The following is a 20114-nucleotide window of genomic DNA, read 5'->3' on the forward strand; positions in this document are numbered from 1 at the left end:
CTACATCCTGATATTGTACAACTGATTCACTGGGGACAATTCATAGTAACAAATTAGCTACCAACCCACATGTCTATGGGACATGGGTGGAAACTTGAGCACCCGTAAGTAACTTAGCCGTGCAAAACTGCCACCGACAACAACGGATGTTAGAATTGAACCCTCACCTCTAGCACCATGAGACATCACTGTGCATTGGTTCAACTCTTACTGTAACTGATGATATCATAGAAACATAGAAAATAGGTGCAGGAGTAGGCCATTCGGCCCTCCGAGCCTGCACAACCATTCAATATGATCATGGCTGATCATCCAACTCAGTATCCTGCACCTGCCTTCTCTCCATACCCCCTGATACCTTTAGCCACAAGGATTACAGCCAGATTAAAACTCCCTCTTAAATATAGCCAATTAACTGGTCTCAACTACCTTCTGTGGCAGAGAGTTCCAGTGATTCACCACTCTTTGTGTGAAAAATGTTTTTCTCATCTTAGTTCTAAAAGATTTCCCCCTTATCCTTAAAGTGTAACTCCTTGTCCTGGACTTCCCCAACATCGGGAACAATCTTCCTGCATCTAGCCTGTCCAACCCCTTAAGAATTTTGTAAGTTTCTATAAGAAATCATATTGACCTTGGGTCAAAGGCATCATTACCTAAAGTCTCAGGAAGGGTTTCGGCCCGAAATGTTGCCTATTGATCAGTCTGAAGAAGGGTTTTGGCCCGAAACGTTGCCTATTTCCTTCGCTCCACAGATGCTGCCGCACCCGCTGAGTTTCTCCAGCAATTTTGTCTATCATCACCTAAAGGTTCACTTCACTTTCTAGAGACTGAAAATATACTGTATAAAAATATTGAAAAGGAACAATTATTAATTGATCTATTAGAATGTTTAAGACCAAAATGGTTTGTACAAATCTCTTCAAAATTCTGCTCTATTGGTTAACTGTTCAGAATCGGATTTAGCATTCCATGGTGCAGTTGAGAATCATGGCTTTGCCTTTTTATTTCATTTTCCCACCTGAATCCGATGGAATTAATGAGTTGGATAGATATGGATGTTACTATTATGTTAGCAACAATTCTTTGGAAGATGGGTTGTCTGCTAACATCCTACAATGGAATCGAGGCTACAACATTCATTTGGTGGTTTTGTTCAAATGGCACTATGGTTTAATTTTGGCAGCGAAGTGAAGAAACATCAGTTTCGCAATCGGTAGACTGCCCACCCCTACTCCCTGCCAAAGCAAAATGTTTGATGCCAAATTTAGGAAGAAGATTGAAGATCGCCTATAGAATATTGCAACGTGGAAATTACAATTCAGCTATAGCCTGAAGCTCTACAATGTCTTCATAATGTTTTTTCATTGTATCAGCAAAGAACTGGCAGAGACACAGTGCTCCAAGAGTATTACAAAATTGTGTGGTTCCACTTCTGCCTGTAACACGGTAAATCTGTCATTGCAACTGCTGAATATTGTGTTATTGAAAATATCTTTCAGCAACTGCACTGCCGAAATTTGTTATGTTCCAGCTATCTCCCTGAGTTTCTGGGAGTACAGTTCTGGACCACACTAATGCTTCTGTTTCTCAGCTTCCCAAGTGAGAAGGGAAAAAGTTCTTTCCCCTTTTTGTCTTTCCCAATTCTTGACTTTGACAAATGGATATTTTCTTTCCAAATTCTTGTTTAATATTCCCCCTCGTTACAAAAATATATTAAGCATCTGTCAATTTCACAATCTTTGGACTCGAGATTTGTGTAGTGTATAATTTTGTCTGCCATCATTCAACATGATCATATTGAATGGCGGTGCAGGCTCGAAGGGCTGAATTACCGACTCCTGCACCTATTTTCTATGTTTCTATGTAACAGATTATGAACAAGCTTTACAAATTTCTGCTTGGTTCAACCTGTGTCTAGGGGGATAATTCTTTCTCAATTACCATGGAAGCATTTCCTAATTATGGAAAGTTTCAAGTTTTCACCTTAAAATGTGCCAGCTTAAAACCTCGTTATCACTGTGGCTTTCGGAATGACTATTTCACTGGTGATCATATTCCTGCGTCATAGGATGCTAGGAGACTGCAAGGTGACTTGGATAGGCTGGGTGAGTGGGCAAATGTTTGGCAGATGCAGTATAATGTGGATAAATGTGAGGTTATCCATTTTGGTGGCAAAAACGGGAAAGCAGACTATTATCTAAATGGTGGCCGATTGGGAAAGGGGGAGATGCAGCGAGACCTGGGTGTCATGGTACACCAGTCATTGAAGGTAGGCATGCAGGTGCAGCAGGCAGTAAAGAAAGCGAATGGTATGTTAGCTTTCATAGCAAAAGGATTTGAGTATAGGAGCAGGGAGGTTCTACTGCAATTGTACCGGGTCTTGGTGAGACCACACCTGGAGTATTGCGTACAGTTTTAGTCTCCAAATCTGAGGAAGGACATTATTGCCATAGAGGGAGTGCAGAGACGGTTCACCAGACTGATTCCTGGGATGTCAGGACTGTCTTATGAAAAAAGACTGGATAGACTTGGTTTATACTCTCTAGAATTTAGAAGATTGAGAGGGGATCTTATAGAAACTTACAAAATTCTTAAGGGGTTGGACAGGCTAGATGCAGGAAGATTGTTCCCGATGTTAGGGAAGTCCAGGACAAGGGGTCACAGCTTAAGGATAAGGGGGAAATCCTTTAAAACCGAGATGAGAAGAACTTTTTTCACACAGAGAGTGGTGAATCTCTGGAACTCTCTGCCACAGAGGGTAGTTGAGGCCTGTTCATTGGCTATATTTAAGAGGGAGTTAGATGTGGCCCTTGTGGCTAAGGGGATCAGAGGGTATGGAGAGAAGGCAGGTACGGGATACTGAGTTGGATGATCAGCCATGATCATATTGAATGGCGGTGCAGGCTCGAAGGGCCGAATGGCCTACTCCTGCACCTAATTTCTATGTTTCTATGTTTCTATAGCCTTATACAGCATGGAAACAGGCCTTTCGTCCAGCTTGTCCACACCAACTAACATCTCCCATCTACACAGTCCCACCTGCCTGCAGATTTGTAGGCTAATTGACTTGGAACAAATGTACATTTCCCCTAGTGTGTGTAGGACAGTGCTAGTGCACAGGGATCACTGGTCGCTGCTGACTCGGTGGGCCATAGAGACTGGTTCTCTAAACTAAACTAACTCTCTAAACTAAACTAGTTCTCTAAACTAAACTAACATTAAAATACACTCGAGATGCAGTTTAAATATTTCATCTAAATAATATCAACTCCCTTGATACTGCAAAGGATATTCAACTTGAATTGGATAGTTAAAACTCGAGATTAGATTTGAACCCTCAGTCTCCTGGGTGGGAAAAGACTGACAAAGGGAATATTGGAACTGGGAAAAGGCCACTGGTACATTTGTCTCTGGGCCTGTCTGAAGGGCCTGTTTTCTTGCGGTATCTCTAAACTAAACTAAATGTAGCAGATACTCCAGCATATGGTACATGTGACCACGGACTCATTTCTATCCTATGTTTAAAAATTAATATGTCGCTACTTAATAGGTTGCTACTTAAGCTTAAAGAAGTCACAAGGGAGAACCTGGGTCTGATTAAGTTCCGTAAGGGTAGCCAAGAACATTTCTAAAACAATTTTAAGAGCCACCTTGAAACATCTCAACCTATGGCTATTTGAAATAAAAATGGATAATGCACATTGAGATAATGTTTTATTGGGATTTTTCTTTTGCATAAAGTCTCAAGGGAGATATTAAGAGAGTCAAAAAGTGTAATATCAGAACAACCTTTCTTAAATGCTTGGTGAAAGATGTCTGTCTGCTGTAATGATGGGATTAATAAAAAAAAGACACTAATGTGCAGCTTGCATTTTGAATGGACTAAGTAAGCATTGTTGAAATAGATTGCCAGCTGTTAGTAGGTTTGGCAAAGGCTGTAGCAATGCAACTGGAATGTTGAAACATATGACCAAAACAGGAGAGAGCATGAGTCTGAGGATGCTGTTTTAATACTAGTGTATTCTGATTCAATGCCACTTTGATTACAAAATCCCATTTTGTACATGCAATTCTGGGACGTTGTGCAGTGCAGAATCTCAAGGCTGATCTCTAATGCTAAAATTAAGTGATAGCACCAGGGAAAAGTGGTGACAAAACATCACAGTTGAACATTGGTGTTGAATAGGAACTGAAGAATACAGGTACAATTTGCAGTCAGAGCAGCTTAGAAATAGGTCCTTTGACCCATAACCTCATGCTGACCTTTCTTGCCCCACCTACACTAATCTCATTTGCCAGAGATCCTTTCCTTCTAAACCTTGCCTATGTCTGTCTCAATGTCTGTGTCTATCTTTAATGCATCTTAAACCGTAATTGTACCTGGTGCCACCATTACCACCTCTGGCAGCTTGTTCCACATATCAGCACACTATAAATACCCCTCAGATTCCCTTTAAAACTCCTATCTCTTCCCTTAAAGCTCTTACCTTTATAATGGCTAACTTCCCTCTCCACAGTCTCTGTCCTTAAGAACAGTACAGCACAGGAGCAAGCCCTTCGGCCCACAATGAATGCAGGGTCTTGACCCTGTCAAAACCATTGGACCATTCCCTCTCCCCCCCCTACAGATGCTGCTCGATCCACTGCGTTTTTACTGCAGTACGTTCTTTGCTCCAGATCCCAGCATCTGCAGTGTTTTGTGTTCCCACTAAATCTTTGCCCTCTTGTTTTTTGACCCCTCTGCTCTTTAGCCCCTCGCAGAAGTGCAAGGGAGCATTGATTCAAGATGAAAAGACCAAATGTTTTTTCAGGAAAAAGTAACTAATGTTGTAATGTGGGTTTATTGTTATCCTGGTACGATGATCTAATAAGAGTGGAATGGTATTTCTCATCCACATTCATCTTGAACGTTAATCTTACTGCTTGGAATCCCTTTTAATATGGTTTGGACTTGATCAGTGGCAAATTTCAATAGAAAAATGTACGTTGCAGATGCTTGCTTTGTCCTCTAACCAATTCCGTAAATTCTTGTTGCAGAACCTCCTTCCTCTTCCGACCTATATCTATGATGAGTGTTTGTCGGCACTGGGCTTGTACTCACTGGAGTTTAGAAGAATGAGGGGGGACCTCATTGAAACGTACATAAAGGCTTGGTTAGAGTCTCGGACTAGAGATAGCCTCAGAATTAAAGGGCGTTCTTTTAGGAAAGAGATGAGGAAAAAAATATTTAGTCAGAGGGTGGTAAATCTGTGGAATTCTTTGCCACACAACGCAGTAGAGGCCAAGTCAGTGGATATTTTTAAGGCAGAGATAGATTCTTGATTAACCATATAACAATTACAGCACGGAAACAGGCCATCTCGACCCTTCTAGTCCGTGCCGAACAACTTTTTTTTCCCCTTAGTCCCACCTGCCTGCACTCATACCATAACCCTCCATTCCCTTCTCATCCATATGCCTATCCAATTTATTTTTAAATGATACCAATGAACCTGCCTCCATCATTTCCACTGGAAGCTCATTCCACAACCGCTACCACTCTCTGAGTAAAGAAGTTCCCCCTCATATTACCCCTAAACTTCTGTCCCTTAATTCTGAAGTCATGTCCTCTTGTTTGAATCTTCCCTATTCTCAAAAAAAAGCTTGTCCACATTAAACTCTGTCTATCCCTCTCATCATTTTAAAGACCTCTATCAAGTCCCCCCTTAGCCTTCTGCGCTCCAGAGAATAAAGACCTAACTTATTCAACCTATCTCTGTAAGATTAGTAAAGGTGTCAGAGGTTATGAGGAGAAGGCAGGAGAATGGTGTTAGGAGGGAGCGATAGATCAGCAATGATTGAATGGCGGAGTAGACTTGATGGGCCGAATGGGCTAATTGTACTGCTATCACTTATTACTTATGGCCTTATGAAAGAAACCCACATGCCATCAACTCTCTTCTGATATATGCAGATTCCACACAGGCAACAATTTACAATGGACTTTGTGTTTAAGAAGGAACTGCAGATGCTGGAAAATCGAAGGTACACAAAAATGCTGGAGAAACGCACCCACTGAATTTACAATGGACTGTTAGCTTAACTTGCAAGATTTTAGGATGTAGAAGAAAGTAAGGGCATCCAGAGTAAATGTCCTGTCCCGTCCCAGAGAGAATGCAACAACTCCACGTGGATGGCACAAAAAAACAGGAACAAACCTGGACTGCCAGAGATCTTGGGCAGTATCCTTGCTGTTTTCCCCCTAACTAAATTGGTTATGCTGTTCTGTTCTTCTATCCGCTGTTCTAGGTGTGAACACCTTTATATCAGCGACATTAAGTGCAGAGTAGGCGAGTATTTCACTGAACACCTTCGCTTGCTCTTTGGCCTAGACAATCCCCCGGTTGTCAAATACATTAACTCCACTTCCCATTCTGACCTCACCGTCCTGGGTTGTCTCCACTGTCAGAATGAGGCCAAACGCAAATTGGAGGAACTGCACCTTATATTTTGCTTGGGCAGCTTACAACCCAGCGGTATGAATATTGATTTCTCTAACTACAAGTAACCCTTGCTTTCCTTCTCTCTCCGTCCCTTTGTTATTTGTCCCATTTCATACCTCTAGTTTCCCTCTCCCCTGACTCTCTGTCTGAAGAAGGGTCTCGACTGAGGGTTGAGGACTGAAGGGTCTCCCCTATTCCTTTTCCCCAGAGATGCTGCTTGTCCCGCTGAGTTACTCCAGCATTTTGTGTCTAGCTCCGATGTAAAGCAGCATCTGCAGCTCCTTCCTACACACATTGTTCTGTATTCTGCCGAAAGGTATCATTTACACATATAAATTTAGCTCAGAGCTTCTTGGCTGGAATCTTCAAGAAACATCAGCCAGGCCAGGAGTGGAGTTTATATTTGTTTTTTTTGGTTTGCTGGGGGGAAATAAATTACCACCATTCCAGTCTATGATCTAAGCTCCATGTTTTAGAAAACCAGTTTGAGAATCTTTGGAGATGACGAGCGAAAGTTGCCCTGTACTGTCCCAGCAGCCAAGTAGATTGCTACTGCTCTCTCCATCAGCCACTATCCCTCCTTTGTTCACTTTGATTAACAGGGTTATCCAGGGTTTCATGCTGATTACAACTGAAGGTACAGCAGAATGATTGGGAAGGAGGGAGAGAGGTAAGAATACATCAGAGAACACAGAACATGTTCTGATTCATAAGTTGCCACAGAAGACTGAAAATGTATCTGAATGTTGGCCGATTAAGAAAAGGGGAGATGCAACAAGACCTGGGTGTCATGGTACACCAATCATTGAAAGCAGGCATGCAGGTGCAGCAGGCAGTGAAGAAAGCGAATGGTATGTTAGCATTCATAGCAAAAGGATTTGAGTATAGGAGCAGGGAGATTCTACTGCAGTTGTACAGGGTCTTGGTGAGACCACACCTGGAGTATTGCGTACAGTTTTGGTCTCCAAATCTGAGGAAAGACATTCTTGCCATAAAGAGAGTACAGAGAAGGTTCACCAGACTGATTCCTGGGATGTCAGGACTTTCATATGAAGAAAGACTGGATAGACTCGGCTTGTACTCGCTAGAATTCAGAAGATTGAGGGGGGATCTTATAGAAACTTACAAAATTCTTAAAGGGTTAGATGCAGGAAGATTGTTCCCGATGTTGGGGAAGCCCAGAACAAGGGGACACAGTTTAAGGATAAGGGGGAAGTCTTTTCGGACGGAGATGAGAAAAACATTTTCCACACAGAGAGTGGTGAATCTGTGGAATTCTCTGCCACAGAAGGTAGTTGAGGCCAGTTCATTGGCTATATTTAAGAGGGAGTTAGATGTGGCCCTTGTGGCTAAAGGGATCAGAGGGTATGGAGAGAAGGCAGGTACGGGATACTGAGTTGGATGCTCAGCCATGATCATATTGAATGGCGGTGCATGCCCGAATGGTCGACTCCTGCACCTATTTTCTATGTTTCTTTGTTTCTAAGCCTTGTTTGTACGTTATAGTTATTGCTTCACAACACTTGCCACAACAGATTCCTCCTTTGACAAACTTTGATTTGGGCAAATAGCAATTCAATTTGTCTAAATTGCAACCAATCGGTGATAACTGTACGGTAAACCACAGGTTATTAATTTTTTCGCATGGATTAAAAAAATCACAAATTGCACCTTTTCGTGAAATGCATAAAGTAAGCTTGTCATGGAGGCTTGTGCAATGTTGCTTTACCTTGCCAACCTTATTAATAATTTGCATGCATTAAAAATGCAGAGCCATGGTACTGAAGTGTTATACATAGCCCTGACGATGGAACCATGTAGAGATAAATAGATGCTTTGCAAAAGAAAGTACAAAGTGTTGGAGTAACTCAGCGGGTCAGGCAGCATCTCTGGAGAACATAAATAGATTAAATTATGGGTCAGGAACCCTCTTCAGACGAATAAGTCAAGTCAAGTCAAGTTTATTTGTCACATACATATACGAGATGTGCAGTGAAATGAAAGTGGCAATGCTCGCGGACTTTTGTGCAAAAGACAAACAACCAAACAAACTATAAACACAATCATAACACACATATTCTTTTACATAATAAATTATGGAAGGAACAATGTTCAGTAGAGTTAGTCCCTGGGGAGATAGGCGTTTACAGTCCGAATGGCCTCTGGGAAGAAACTCCTTCTCAACCTCTCCATTCTCACCGCATGGCAACGGAGGCGTTTGCCTGACCGTAGCAGCTGGAACAGTCCGTTGCAGGGGTGGAAGGGGTCTCTCATGATATTGGTGGCTCTGGAGTTGCACCTCCTGTTGTATAGTTCCTGCAGGGGGGGCAAGTGAAGTTCCCATAGTGCGTTCGGCCGAACGCACTACTCTCTGCAGAGCCTTCTTGTCCTTGGCAGAGCAATTCCCAAACCAGATGGTAATGTTCCCGGACAAGATGCTTTCCACCGCCGCTGCGTAGAAGCACTGGAGGATCCTCGGAGACACTCTGAATTTCCTCAATTGCCTGAGGTGGTAAAGGCGCTGCCTTGCCTTACTCACCAGTGCTGAGGCGTGTGATAAGGGTGCCAACCCAGAATGTCGCCTATCCCTGTTTTCCCGAGATACTGCCTGACCCACCGAGTTACTCCAGCATTTTGTGTCTTTTTTAATGTTAGAATTGTCTACCTGAATTTAAACTTGGCAAGGGGTATGGTGCCTTCTAGTAATGTTCATCAATGTAAGACAGGCAGTGAAGATCTTGTTTACAGTTGAAACATTTAATAATAAAAACTTTGTAGCAGCGTGAGTGTAACGAGATATTTCAGTCTAGTCATTTCAACAATCTTGCATTTGAATGCATGTGTTCTGCACTCATGTTTGCTATGTGGACCTTGCCTCGGTCATTGGATAGGCACTGGTGGAAGTTCAGTATTTGTACCTGCAGAAGTGCTACTATTCCGGCAAACCCAAAGGACATTTGCACAGTTTAGTTTGCACTCTTCTCTAGCTTGCTCCCATTATTCATTCAATATTAGGAATGTATAGACCTAGTTGTATTTAAAATAATTTTTAAAATCAAATAAGCAATGGCATGATTTGAAGTCAATGTTACTATCGGACTGTGAGGTGCCACCACCCCCTTTTTTGTTGCAAAAGCCAGTTCTATTCACAAGTAAAGGCATGTTTGTAAATTCATCGACTCTGGAGACCTGTGGTGTTGAAGCCTTGGACACAGACAAAGAAGAAAATTTTTTGGATTAGCTCCTTCATTTGTTCATTGTTGTGCCATCTGGAGTATCAAACAGTGACCCCATGGGGAGTGACCCTGGATGATGTGCTTCCAATTATGACCTATCTTCTGGTATTTTGCCTGTGTCCTAAAATAGTGGATTTGTCAAGTTGCATTGAGCAAGTAAATAATTGAACCCAGTCTGGCACAATGAAATGTCCCTCATACCACTAGTTAGTTGCAAACTATAAACCCACTGTTTAGAAATGTGCATTTTCACAACATCACTTTTATGGTGTAAATCTTGAGATTAGTTGTATAAAATATATTCAAAAAGTTTCCCTCACCTCAGTCACTCATTATGATAACTCAGCGGGCCAGGCAGCCTCTTTGGAGAACATAAACATTATGGGTCAGGACCCCTCTTCAAAGAAATAAAGGCTCCCGACCAAAAATGTCGCCTTTCCATGCTATCCATTCTGTTGAGATGTTAAGAGCACTAATTTTCACCCCATTTACAATGTGCCTTTTACTCTCCGATTTTTTTGCTGGCCTTCCACACACTAGTTTAGTTTAGAGATACAATGCGGAAACAGGCCCTTTGTCCCACTGAGTCCGTGCCGACCAGTGATCCCCGCACACACGAGGGACAATTTACACTTTTACCAAGTAAAAATTGGCCCATAAACCTGTACGCCTTTGGTGTGTGGGGAGTGAAACCGGAACAGCCGGAGAAAACCCACGCAGGTCACGGGGAGAATGTACAAGCTCCATACAGACTGCTGTGTTAGTGTGACTACACTAACCCGAGTATGTTGTCAATTTTGGCCAAGCACGGTCTCAGGTCATCCAGTACAGCTGCCCACGCCCCATGTTTTCTGACTGACTTGTCCTTTTCTCAATTTTGTTTTTTACAAATGACTGCAGTTAATTTTCCAATCACCTGCTACACGATAGTCCCTCCCCCTCTATGTCTGTACTACAGGGCCACGAATAGAAGTAAATAGAAGATAGATCCAAGAGAGCCTTAGTGGTAGGGATTGGACACTTTAGGGTGGAAAGTGAATGCAGCTCGACCCATGGTGGGCAAGAGTCAGTTTATTACACTGCGTGTGCTGGACTGGAGGTGCGGCGGCTTCGACTACACCGGGCCGCAGTGTTTGAACCGGCCCGTTCGCGGGGTTCGGTGAGCTGCGGGACTGTTTGTACCATCGCCCGGTGGGGAATCGCCTCAGCGCAGAGGGAGAAGAGGGAAGAGACTGCAGCCCTAAGATTTTTGCCTCCACCACAGTGAGGAGGTGTTTGGAGGACTCACTGTTGTGGATGTTAATTTGTGTTTATTGTTGTTTATTATTGTATCATTGTATGTATGACTGCAGGCACGAAATTTCGTTCAGACCGTAAGGTCTGAATGACAATAAAGGAAATTCAATTATTTGAATGGGTTAATTTTAAGAGTATAGTATTCAAATAGTATTCAAATAGTCCCAACTATTTATTAGTGGGGTAGATTGGAGATTTAGGACAGCACGATGGAGCAGCAGTAGAGTTGCTGTCTTGCCGCGCCGGAGACCCAGGTTTGATCTTGACTATGGGTGCTGTCTGTACGGAGTTTGTACGCTCTCCCCGTGACCACGTGGCTTTTCCCCGGCTGCTTGGCTTTCCCCCCACATTCCAAACACGTACAGGTTTGTAGTTTGATTTGGCGTCAGCAGAAATTGTAAATTGTCTCCAGTCTTTGGATAGTGCAGGTGTACGCGGGTAGGTGCGGACTTGGTGGGCCGAAAGGCCTGTATCTGCACTCTATCCCTAAACTAAACTAAATTTGTCACGCTCCCTTGAAGGGAGAATTTGCAAAGACAGGTACCAACATTTAATTATTTGTTTACGAAGGAACTGCAGATGCAGGAAAATCGAAGGTAGACAAAAGTGCTGGAGAAACTCAGCGGGCGCGGCAGCATCTATGGAGCGAAGGAAATAGGCAACGTTTCGGGCCGAAACGTTGCCTATTTCCTTCGCTCCATAGATGCTGCCGCACCCGCTGAGTTTCTCCAGCATTTTTGCCTACCTCCGACATTTAATTAACTTGCCAGAGAGATGAAGGTCATGTTTTGTGATTTTCAACTATTGGCTGGTTCTTCACATCCAGACATACTTGCAATGAGAAGAATGGTGAATTGTGCTGTCTCATTGTGCGTTGAGCACAAGCTCAGTAGCACTCTCTGTTGACAGCACTTCTCCAGTTCAGTTGGGATGTTGGCATTCCTGAAGGTGTTTAATGGTTTATCAACCTGCTCCTTCAATGATAATAAATACAAGTGAAAAGAGTAGGGAGTACTCAGTTGCCAGCCAGTATCTATGAAAAGAGAGGCATTGTTTATGTTTTGAGTCCAAGATCCTTCCTCTAAAGTTTGCTGGTGGTTCTGAGCAACACTGCTCTCTCTCCCCATCCCCGCACTCGCAACAAGGGCCGAGTCCCCCTAGTCCTCACCTTTCACCCCACCAGCCATCACATACAAAAAATAATCCTCCGTCAGTTTCGCCACCTCCAACGTGACCCCACTACTGGCCACATCTTCCCATCTCCCCCCATATCTGCCTTCCGCAAAGACCGCTCCCTCCATAACTCCCTTGTCAATTCTTCCCTTCCCTCTCGGTCCACCCCCTCCCCGGGCACTTTCCCTTGCGGCCGCAGCAGATGCAACACTTGTCCCTTTACCTCCCCCCTCAACTCCTTTCAGGGACCCAAGCAATCGTTCCAGGTGCGACAGAGGTTTACCTGCATCTCTTCCAACCTCATCTATTGCGTCCGCTGCTCTAGATGTCAGCAGATCTATATCGGTGAGACCAAGCGGATAATTGGGCGATCGTTTCGCCGAACACCTCCGCTCGGTCCGCAATAACCTAGCTGACCTCCCGGTGGCTCAGCACTTCAACTCCCCCTCCCACTCCGCCTCTGACCTCTCTGTCCTGGGTCTCCTCCATGGCCACAGCGCGAAGCACCGGCAATTGGAGTAACAGCACCACATACTCCGTTTGGGGAGTCTGCACCCCGGGGGCATGAACATCGACTTCTCCCAATTCTGTTAGTCCTTGCTGTCTCCTCCCCTTCCTCAGCTCCCCTGCTGTCTCCTCCCACCCTCCAGCCTTCCGGCTACTCCTCCTTTTCCCTTTCTTGTCCCCACCCACCCCCACCCCTGATCAGTCTGAAGAAGGGTTTCGGCCCGAAACGTTGCCTATTTCCTTCGCTCCATAGATGCTGCTGCACCCGCTGAGTTTCTCCAGCTTTTCTGTGTAACCTTAGTTCTGAGGAGCATGTCTGACTCGAAATATTAGCACCGTTTCTCATTCCCCTGATGTTGCCTAATCTATTGAGTTTTTCCAGCATTTTCTCTTTTTACTTCAGATTTGCAACTTTTGCCTATCTTTTACTTTTTTAAGTGCTTGTTTCATTTTGTCTTATTTGATGCAAGCTTCTTTTCTGAAAGATACTGACGCTTTCCTTTGCTTGTGTTCCATTTTCAATGGTGTAATCTTAAAATAAAACAACTTTTGTTGAAATTGTCAATAAACGCCCATCGCCAATTTGGCTGAATGTTTCACTCTACCTCCCCTACTCAAATTCAGTGAACTACAGAAACTAGGGAATCCCTAGTTTAGCTGACATTGGGAAAGAAAAGTCATTGGGGAAAGGGAACATATCACCCCACCCAGTATTATACTCCCTTCATTGGCTCCTTGTGAGATCCAGGATAGACTATAAGGCCCTCTTTGTTTATAAACCCCTGAACGGCTTGGGAGCAGCATATTTTACAGACTCCCTCCTTCCCTTTGCCCCTACTCGAGTGCTTAGGTCTTCTGATGCCAACCTGTATCCTCTCAATGCCGCAACAATAAGAAAATTGGTGAAGCAGCCGTTTTCAATTATGCCCCCAGGCTGTGGAACACTCTACTTAGGGATATGTGAGACGACCACTCAATTGACATTTTTAAACGGCAGCTAAAAACGTATCTTTTTAATCAAGCGTTTAACTGATTTTACTCTATATTTTGCCTCGTGTTTTCGTTCTTTGTCCTTTCACATTCTCAATTTTACATTGTAAATATTTATATCAATCTGTTTTTAAGAAGGAACTGCAGATGCTGGAAAATCGAAGGTAGACAAAAGTGCTGGAGAAACTCAGTGGGTGCAGCAGCATCTATGGAGCGAAGGAAATAAGCAACGTTTCGGGCCTAAAGTCTGAAGAAGGGGTTTCGGTCCGAAACGTTGCCTATTTCCTTCGCTCCATAGATGCTGCTGCACCCGCTGAGTTTCTCCGACACTTTTGTCTACCTTATATAAATCTGTTTTTTATGCTCTTAGTTGCCTATGTCCTTGCTGTTTTAAAATTGTATTTTTGTTTAGACCTGTGTTTTTGTGCAAAGCACTTTGGGTTGCATTTAATTGTATGAAAAGTGCTATTATTATTATTATTATTATTGGAGATCCATATTATTATTATTGGAGATCCAGTAATCTCTTTGGGAAAGTGTTTACATAATGCGGGGGTTGGCTGATGATTGACACTTGACCCTTGACCCTTGACCTAAATTGAATACTCTGCTAATTATTCTCAGTCTGTTCAAAGACACCAGCAGGTAAGACACCATTCAGATGCACGGTACCCACATGAGACAAGAGAGTGCCTCTTGTTGCAATACCCCAGGAGTTGTGAAGGAGATTATAGTGAAAATATTTATTTTTTAAGTGGGGTAAATTCTTTCACTTGGAACATATCAATCAACCACAGACAAAATGGCAGACAGACTTGAGTTTGCCATATGTCAGAAATAGATTTCAAGTTGTATTGTTTCTATCAACTTAATAACAATAAATTATTTCAGGCAGTGTAAGTGTCATTTGTATGACAAATGAGTATGATTAATATACAAAACCAGATTTTTCACTAAGTATTGATGCCTTGTGGATATAGAAGATCATAGCTTATGCTCTTACGGCAAACTTAATTATTTTATCAAAAGTATCCAGAAGAGATTCAACATTGTAATAAGCATGGTAAATGGCAAGACAATAATCATGATTTCAGTAGGATGTCTAATATTCGTCATGTAGTGATAAATCATATGATTTCCTCAGCTGGGATGGTTTTGTTCCATGTGATTTATTATTTACTATACAGATTAAGTATCAAAATGGTTAAAGAGAGATTATATTTGCAGCATATTAAACACAGAGGGATATAATGGCTGACAGACTCCCTGCCTCTGGACATTCATCCTTCAAAGCACTGTCTAACTTTTCATTAATCTTTTGCATACTTTACTTTTCTTATTCAAACCTGGATAAAGCTGGCCATTTAGATGAAGTTTCCCTGAGTCCCTATTTAAAAAAAAATCATTGCTCTGTGTGTGTGTATATATGTGTTTCTGTGGGTGCATGTGGCTTTCATTCGATGTTGGAAGAAACAGCAGATGCTGGTTTAAATCGAAGGGGTACACAAAGTGCTGGAGTAACTCAGCGGGACAGGCAGCATCCCTGGAGAGAAGGAATGGGTGACGTTTTGGGTCGAGACCCTTCAGTTTTAGTTACTCCAGGATTTTGTGTCTACATTGGCTTTCATTCTATTTCATTTATCTTTTGCTTATTCATTCTCACTGTTCCTTTGCATCATTTCCCTTCATTTCATTGCGCAACCAGAGTTGAGGAATACAAGGAGGAGGAGGAGGAGGAGGAGACTGAAGAAGAGCAGCCAGTTACTGAACCTAATTCTGAGGATGAGGGGGAACAAGACCCCTATTTTCAGGGTCAGGAAAGGTACTAGGATTACATTTGATCATCCATATCAAATTTAACCCTTGGAATGTAGCATGTGTTTTGTAATCAATAATTATAACCACCTGGAGTTTAGATGGATTCACTTTACAACTTCTAAAGCAGTGTTTGGGATGATATTTCTTACTGCGATAGCCTTTTGTAATAACAAAGTGTACAGGCATGAGGTTTTCTCATAGCGAAAGAACATTAACCTCTGGTATGAAATAAACTAATATTGACAGTGTTTCAAATTACAAATTAAATAAGACTAATTATGAAGTAATGAAGATCATACTTTCAGAAGTATGCATCTTCAAAGGAATGCTTAATGTTTGGACTTAAGTTTCATTCAATTTTAAAATCTGCTTTTATTTTGGTCCTACTCCAATCTTCCCTTGTTCCTTGCCCTTTCATTCCTTTCTCCCACCAGTGGGTTGAAGCCAGATGCAGCAAATGAACAAGCAGACAGTAGCCTCCAGAGTACAAAATATGTAGCAAGCTTTATTCCGGTGCCTGAAGAGAGAGGATCATCTTCCAGCTGCTTCCAGTCTTCTGAAACGAGCAGCCCTTCGGCCACCTCTCCTCCTCAGTCACCTGGTTCTCCAGGTGGTTGCCAGCATCCTCTGCAGCTATCATCATTGCCATCATCATCGTCATCCATTGTCATCCCTCTTTCACCAGACGCTTTGCCAAGCAGCCCTGAAGATTCCACCGCAAATATTAACCAAGCTGTCTCTCCCACCGTTGAGAAGTTGCCATATCTTCCTCATTCACCTTTCCATCTGTTCTCATACGATCTGAGTGACATTCCTTCAAGAGTCAAAGAAAAGGAAGCAGAAATGTGGCAAAACAGGTAGATGGTGTGTTTTTGTGTAGATCTTCCAGATTGTTGGTAACATTTTTATTTTCGACATGGTTCTGAATCCTGCCGGTTTATAATTAATCCCCTAATTGATTTTGCCCTTCTAACACAACACGGGTCTTGTTTGTGTTTGCTTTGCTTCACGTCTTGTTGGGATTTTTCCTCTTTTATCACAGCAACTCACTCTGTATTCAGACCTTCCTTATAGCTTCCAAAGTTAGGGACATCCGCTGGAAAGGTAGGAGTTGTTCAAATGAACTTGACCTTGACCTTGAAGACTGCTATTAGTGTCTGGTTTACACACTGTTTAACAGTCCAAACCCATCCATCGCAACAAAGCAGTAAATGGGATAAATAACCTACAGCACTTCAAATGTAGGGGGGCTGTGCTTGGAAACTCAAGTAGCGTTCAGAAGGCAGTGATATGACTGTATTGAAGAAATATATTACTCAAACTGTAAAGTACTGAATGGTTTGCAATTGCCTTTGTAGTTATTTCTCATTCTATTTTAATTATTTATGTTGAATTATGCCATCATCTAATTAAGGAAGAAATAGCATTGTCCACTTGTATATGCCTTTATTATACTGAAAGGTCATAAGGAATTTTACTGGGTTGTTATCAAAGATTATGTGACTTTGAAGTATCTGGTGATACTAGGGCAGACGGAATGTTTTAAAAATGTTCTAATTTTATATTATTTACAACAGTATTTAATGTTTAAAATAACATAAAATATATTGATGTTATTAATAAAATAAATATTTTAAATACTTTAAAATAAAATATTTATAGGGAGAGTATTCTTGAGTTTATCACCTGGGTAGGTGAAGGTTAAAAATGCCACCATGGAGCAAGTAAAGTTGGGCTTGCTTAAGTGACCAGAAATGGAGGAAGAGAGACCTGGGAGGGTTGTAGAATTTAGAGGGATTACAGAAATATGGTTGAAGGGGGGGGGGGGGGGGGGAGGGAGGGGGGGAGGGATGGGGGGGGGGGGGGGGGGGGGGGTGATAATCGAAAGATTAGAAAACAAAGATTGGAAATTTTGATTTATGGTGAAATGGAAAAAGTCATGGCATTAACGGCCATGTAGGTAAGTGAGTTGGTGCGTTTAGAAGGTGAGATTTGGACTACAGAAATCAGCTTTGACAACGGGATTTGATGGAACATTGAAGGTTAAAAAAATGATTTTTGAATCTGCCATTGGCACTATGGGCCAAACAATGGGCAGTTGGAACTAGTGCAAATGGGGCAGCTTTGGAGCCAACATGGGCAAGTTGGGCCAAAGGGCCTGTTTCCATGCTGTGTGACTCTATAACTCCACCCAGCTGCCAGCTATTAGCACTAATGTTTCTAATTCTGATTTGTTGGTTCTTTTAACCTGTTCTCCTTACCTGCCCATTCCTGAGGTTAACATCACTACTTTCCATTAATTCGATTTTTCAGTTATTGCCCTGGACTTCTAACATCTTCAGCATGTTCTTTTGTTTTAATATCAAATTTGTAGAGCTTACCTTATGATGTTGGATATTTAAACATTTGTGTTTAAAATTCTAACACTGCTTCAAAGCCCAAGTTCTTATAAGAACTTAGACTTAGACTCACACAGCTCTCCGTTACCTGTGTGTTTGAGCTGTGGGATAGATAACTAAAACTACATTCTGTCTGTGCACTGGCCAATGTTCTGGCCGTTTTGCCTGTTTTCATTCTTTGCCTCGTTTTGTAAGTTTATTGCAAGTTCAAAAGCAGTTGCGGACTAAACAAGCAGATCGTCCCAATGTGAATGTGAACATTGTGCATTACACTTTTTACTTGTGACTCTTAGGAGAGAGAATATAACATTTCAGCTTTTGTAAGGTGACTGGCGATGCTTTCTATGTTCCCAGTATTGTACTTGATGTAAAGAGAGAGGAATGAAAACAAAACAAGGCGCCATAACTGTAAATGTGGCCACATCTCCGTCCAAGTAGAGCTGTCTCTGTGACTGTGAAAACCTGCAGCAATGTTATTTCTGTTTAAGTAAATATTTAAGGTGCCTATGACAGAACTATTTCCAGATGCATAATAATATTGTGCAGCCATTTCATGGTGTATAAATCCCGAGTCTTGATGCGTTCATGTATATGGTTTGTGACTTGATGGTCTCATCTATACAGCCTTTATCAATTGGGAACTCAGTTTTGAAGGAAGCATGCCTAGCCAAGTAGTATTAACATTACACTGTGTAAATGCCATTTGATGGGTTCAAGATAGGTCTGATACTTACTATAATCTTCTCTTAAATACAATTTATCTTTGCCACTGATGCGAGCAATTTAAATCCATCACCTGATTATTCCTGAAGCTGGAGAGAATAAATTGCCATCTAATTGAATCACTTTTAGTTAAATTAATGCAGCTCATCTTTTTCCAGTCTTTATAAATCTTCAGATAATCCGATTGAAGTGGAAACATGCATTAACTGCTTACTGAAACCAGTGAAGATAGTTAATGTGTCTGGCAATAAAGTAAGCCATCTCAACAATAATATTATCAATATAAATGAGAACCAGTCTTGGAGCATTCCAAACATTTTATTTGTGATAGTTGACAGCCATTTTGGGTAAGACAATACTAAGTTAAAATTGGTTCTGCTCCCAATCCTTCTAACAATATTCATCACATTGTAAGTTGAACTTTGAAAGTACACTTCTTATTATGTTGAAAGCCTAGACTTCAGTCTCTATAATGTTAGTGGGAGTTTGATGTGGCCCTTGTGGCGAGATCAGGGGGTATGGAGAGAAGGCAGGTACAGGATACTGAGTTGGATGATCAGCCATGATCATATTGAGTGGCAGTGCAGGCTCGAAGGGCCGAATGGCCTACTCCTGCACCTACTTTCTATGTTTCTATGCTTCTAGTGGTAACATAGAAAGTTATCACTAATAGAGGAGATCAGGTAATCAAACACTTCAGATCCAAACATGTCAGTTACCAGCATATGGCTTGCACCATTTTCACTTTATCTATTTGCCATTCATGTACCTTCTGTATTGATGGAAGAATGGAGTCCTACTTTGTAAGACAGGCTTCTCAATCAGTTTAGAAAGTAAGCTGCAATGAAGCAAAAGTCAACCAATGACAATTTCAAAGCCGAAGAAATATCGTTCTGTTCAAAATTTGTACCATGGTACATGTACCAGACAAGTGGTATAATAATGCATGCACTTTTAACTCTGCTTCTGAAGTTTGATTCAACTCTAACCAATACAACCCATTTTCAGTTCAGTACCAAATTTGTGACGTTGGATATATAGCCCAGAAAACAGAAGGTGACTTGCCATCTGAGAGACCAACGTGAATCGCTTTCATTCCTTTTCCCACAGGTTTATATTCTGATGCAATTCTTAAATATTGCTGTTTAATTTAGCATTGACATTATTTATCTAAGGTACCTTACTTTTCTGCCTGATAAAATATGCTCTGAAATGACCACTTGCCTTTTTGCCATGATCACAATGAATGGCGGTGCCGACTCGAAGGGCCAAATGGCCTCCTCCTGCACCTATTTTCTATATCATTTCTATGACCATGCCCATACCTATTTTTGTCCGTTATCACATACCTTGATTGATCTTCCATTCTGCTTTATTAATTATCACTATTTGTATCGAAACTTTTATACAAAGATCATGCTTATTATATTTTTTTATGGAGCACCAAAACAATGTAAGCCGACTATTTTTAACAAGATTTTACAAGATAC

At 41.9% G+C, this 20114-nt stretch overlaps 1 protein-coding gene across 9 annotated transcripts in view; it reads left to right on the forward strand.

The window, feature by feature from the left end:
• Positions 1–20114, forward strand: part of LOC129706915 (FH1/FH2 domain-containing protein 3-like) — a 649864-nt gene that overhangs the window by 481699 nt on the left and 148051 nt on the right. For 3 of the 9 annotated variants that reach the window (XM_055651616.1, XM_055651562.1, XM_055651571.1), the window contains 2 exons: positions 15390–15506; positions 15937–16359. The exons of the other annotated variants lie outside the window; for them this stretch is intronic. In XM_055651616.1, coding sequence (XP_055507591.1) covers positions 15390–15506; positions 15937–16359 — 540 coding nt within the window. The remainder of the gene's footprint in view (positions 1–15389; positions 15507–15936; positions 16360–20114) is intronic. 9 annotated transcript variants of the gene reach the window in all.

Source organism: Leucoraja erinacea, chromosome 2 (genome assembly GCF_028641065.1).
Source record: "Leucoraja erinacea ecotype New England chromosome 2, Leri_hhj_1, whole genome shotgun sequence".
Lineage (NCBI taxonomy): Eukaryota > Metazoa > Chordata > Chondrichthyes > Rajiformes > Rajidae > Leucoraja > Leucoraja erinaceus.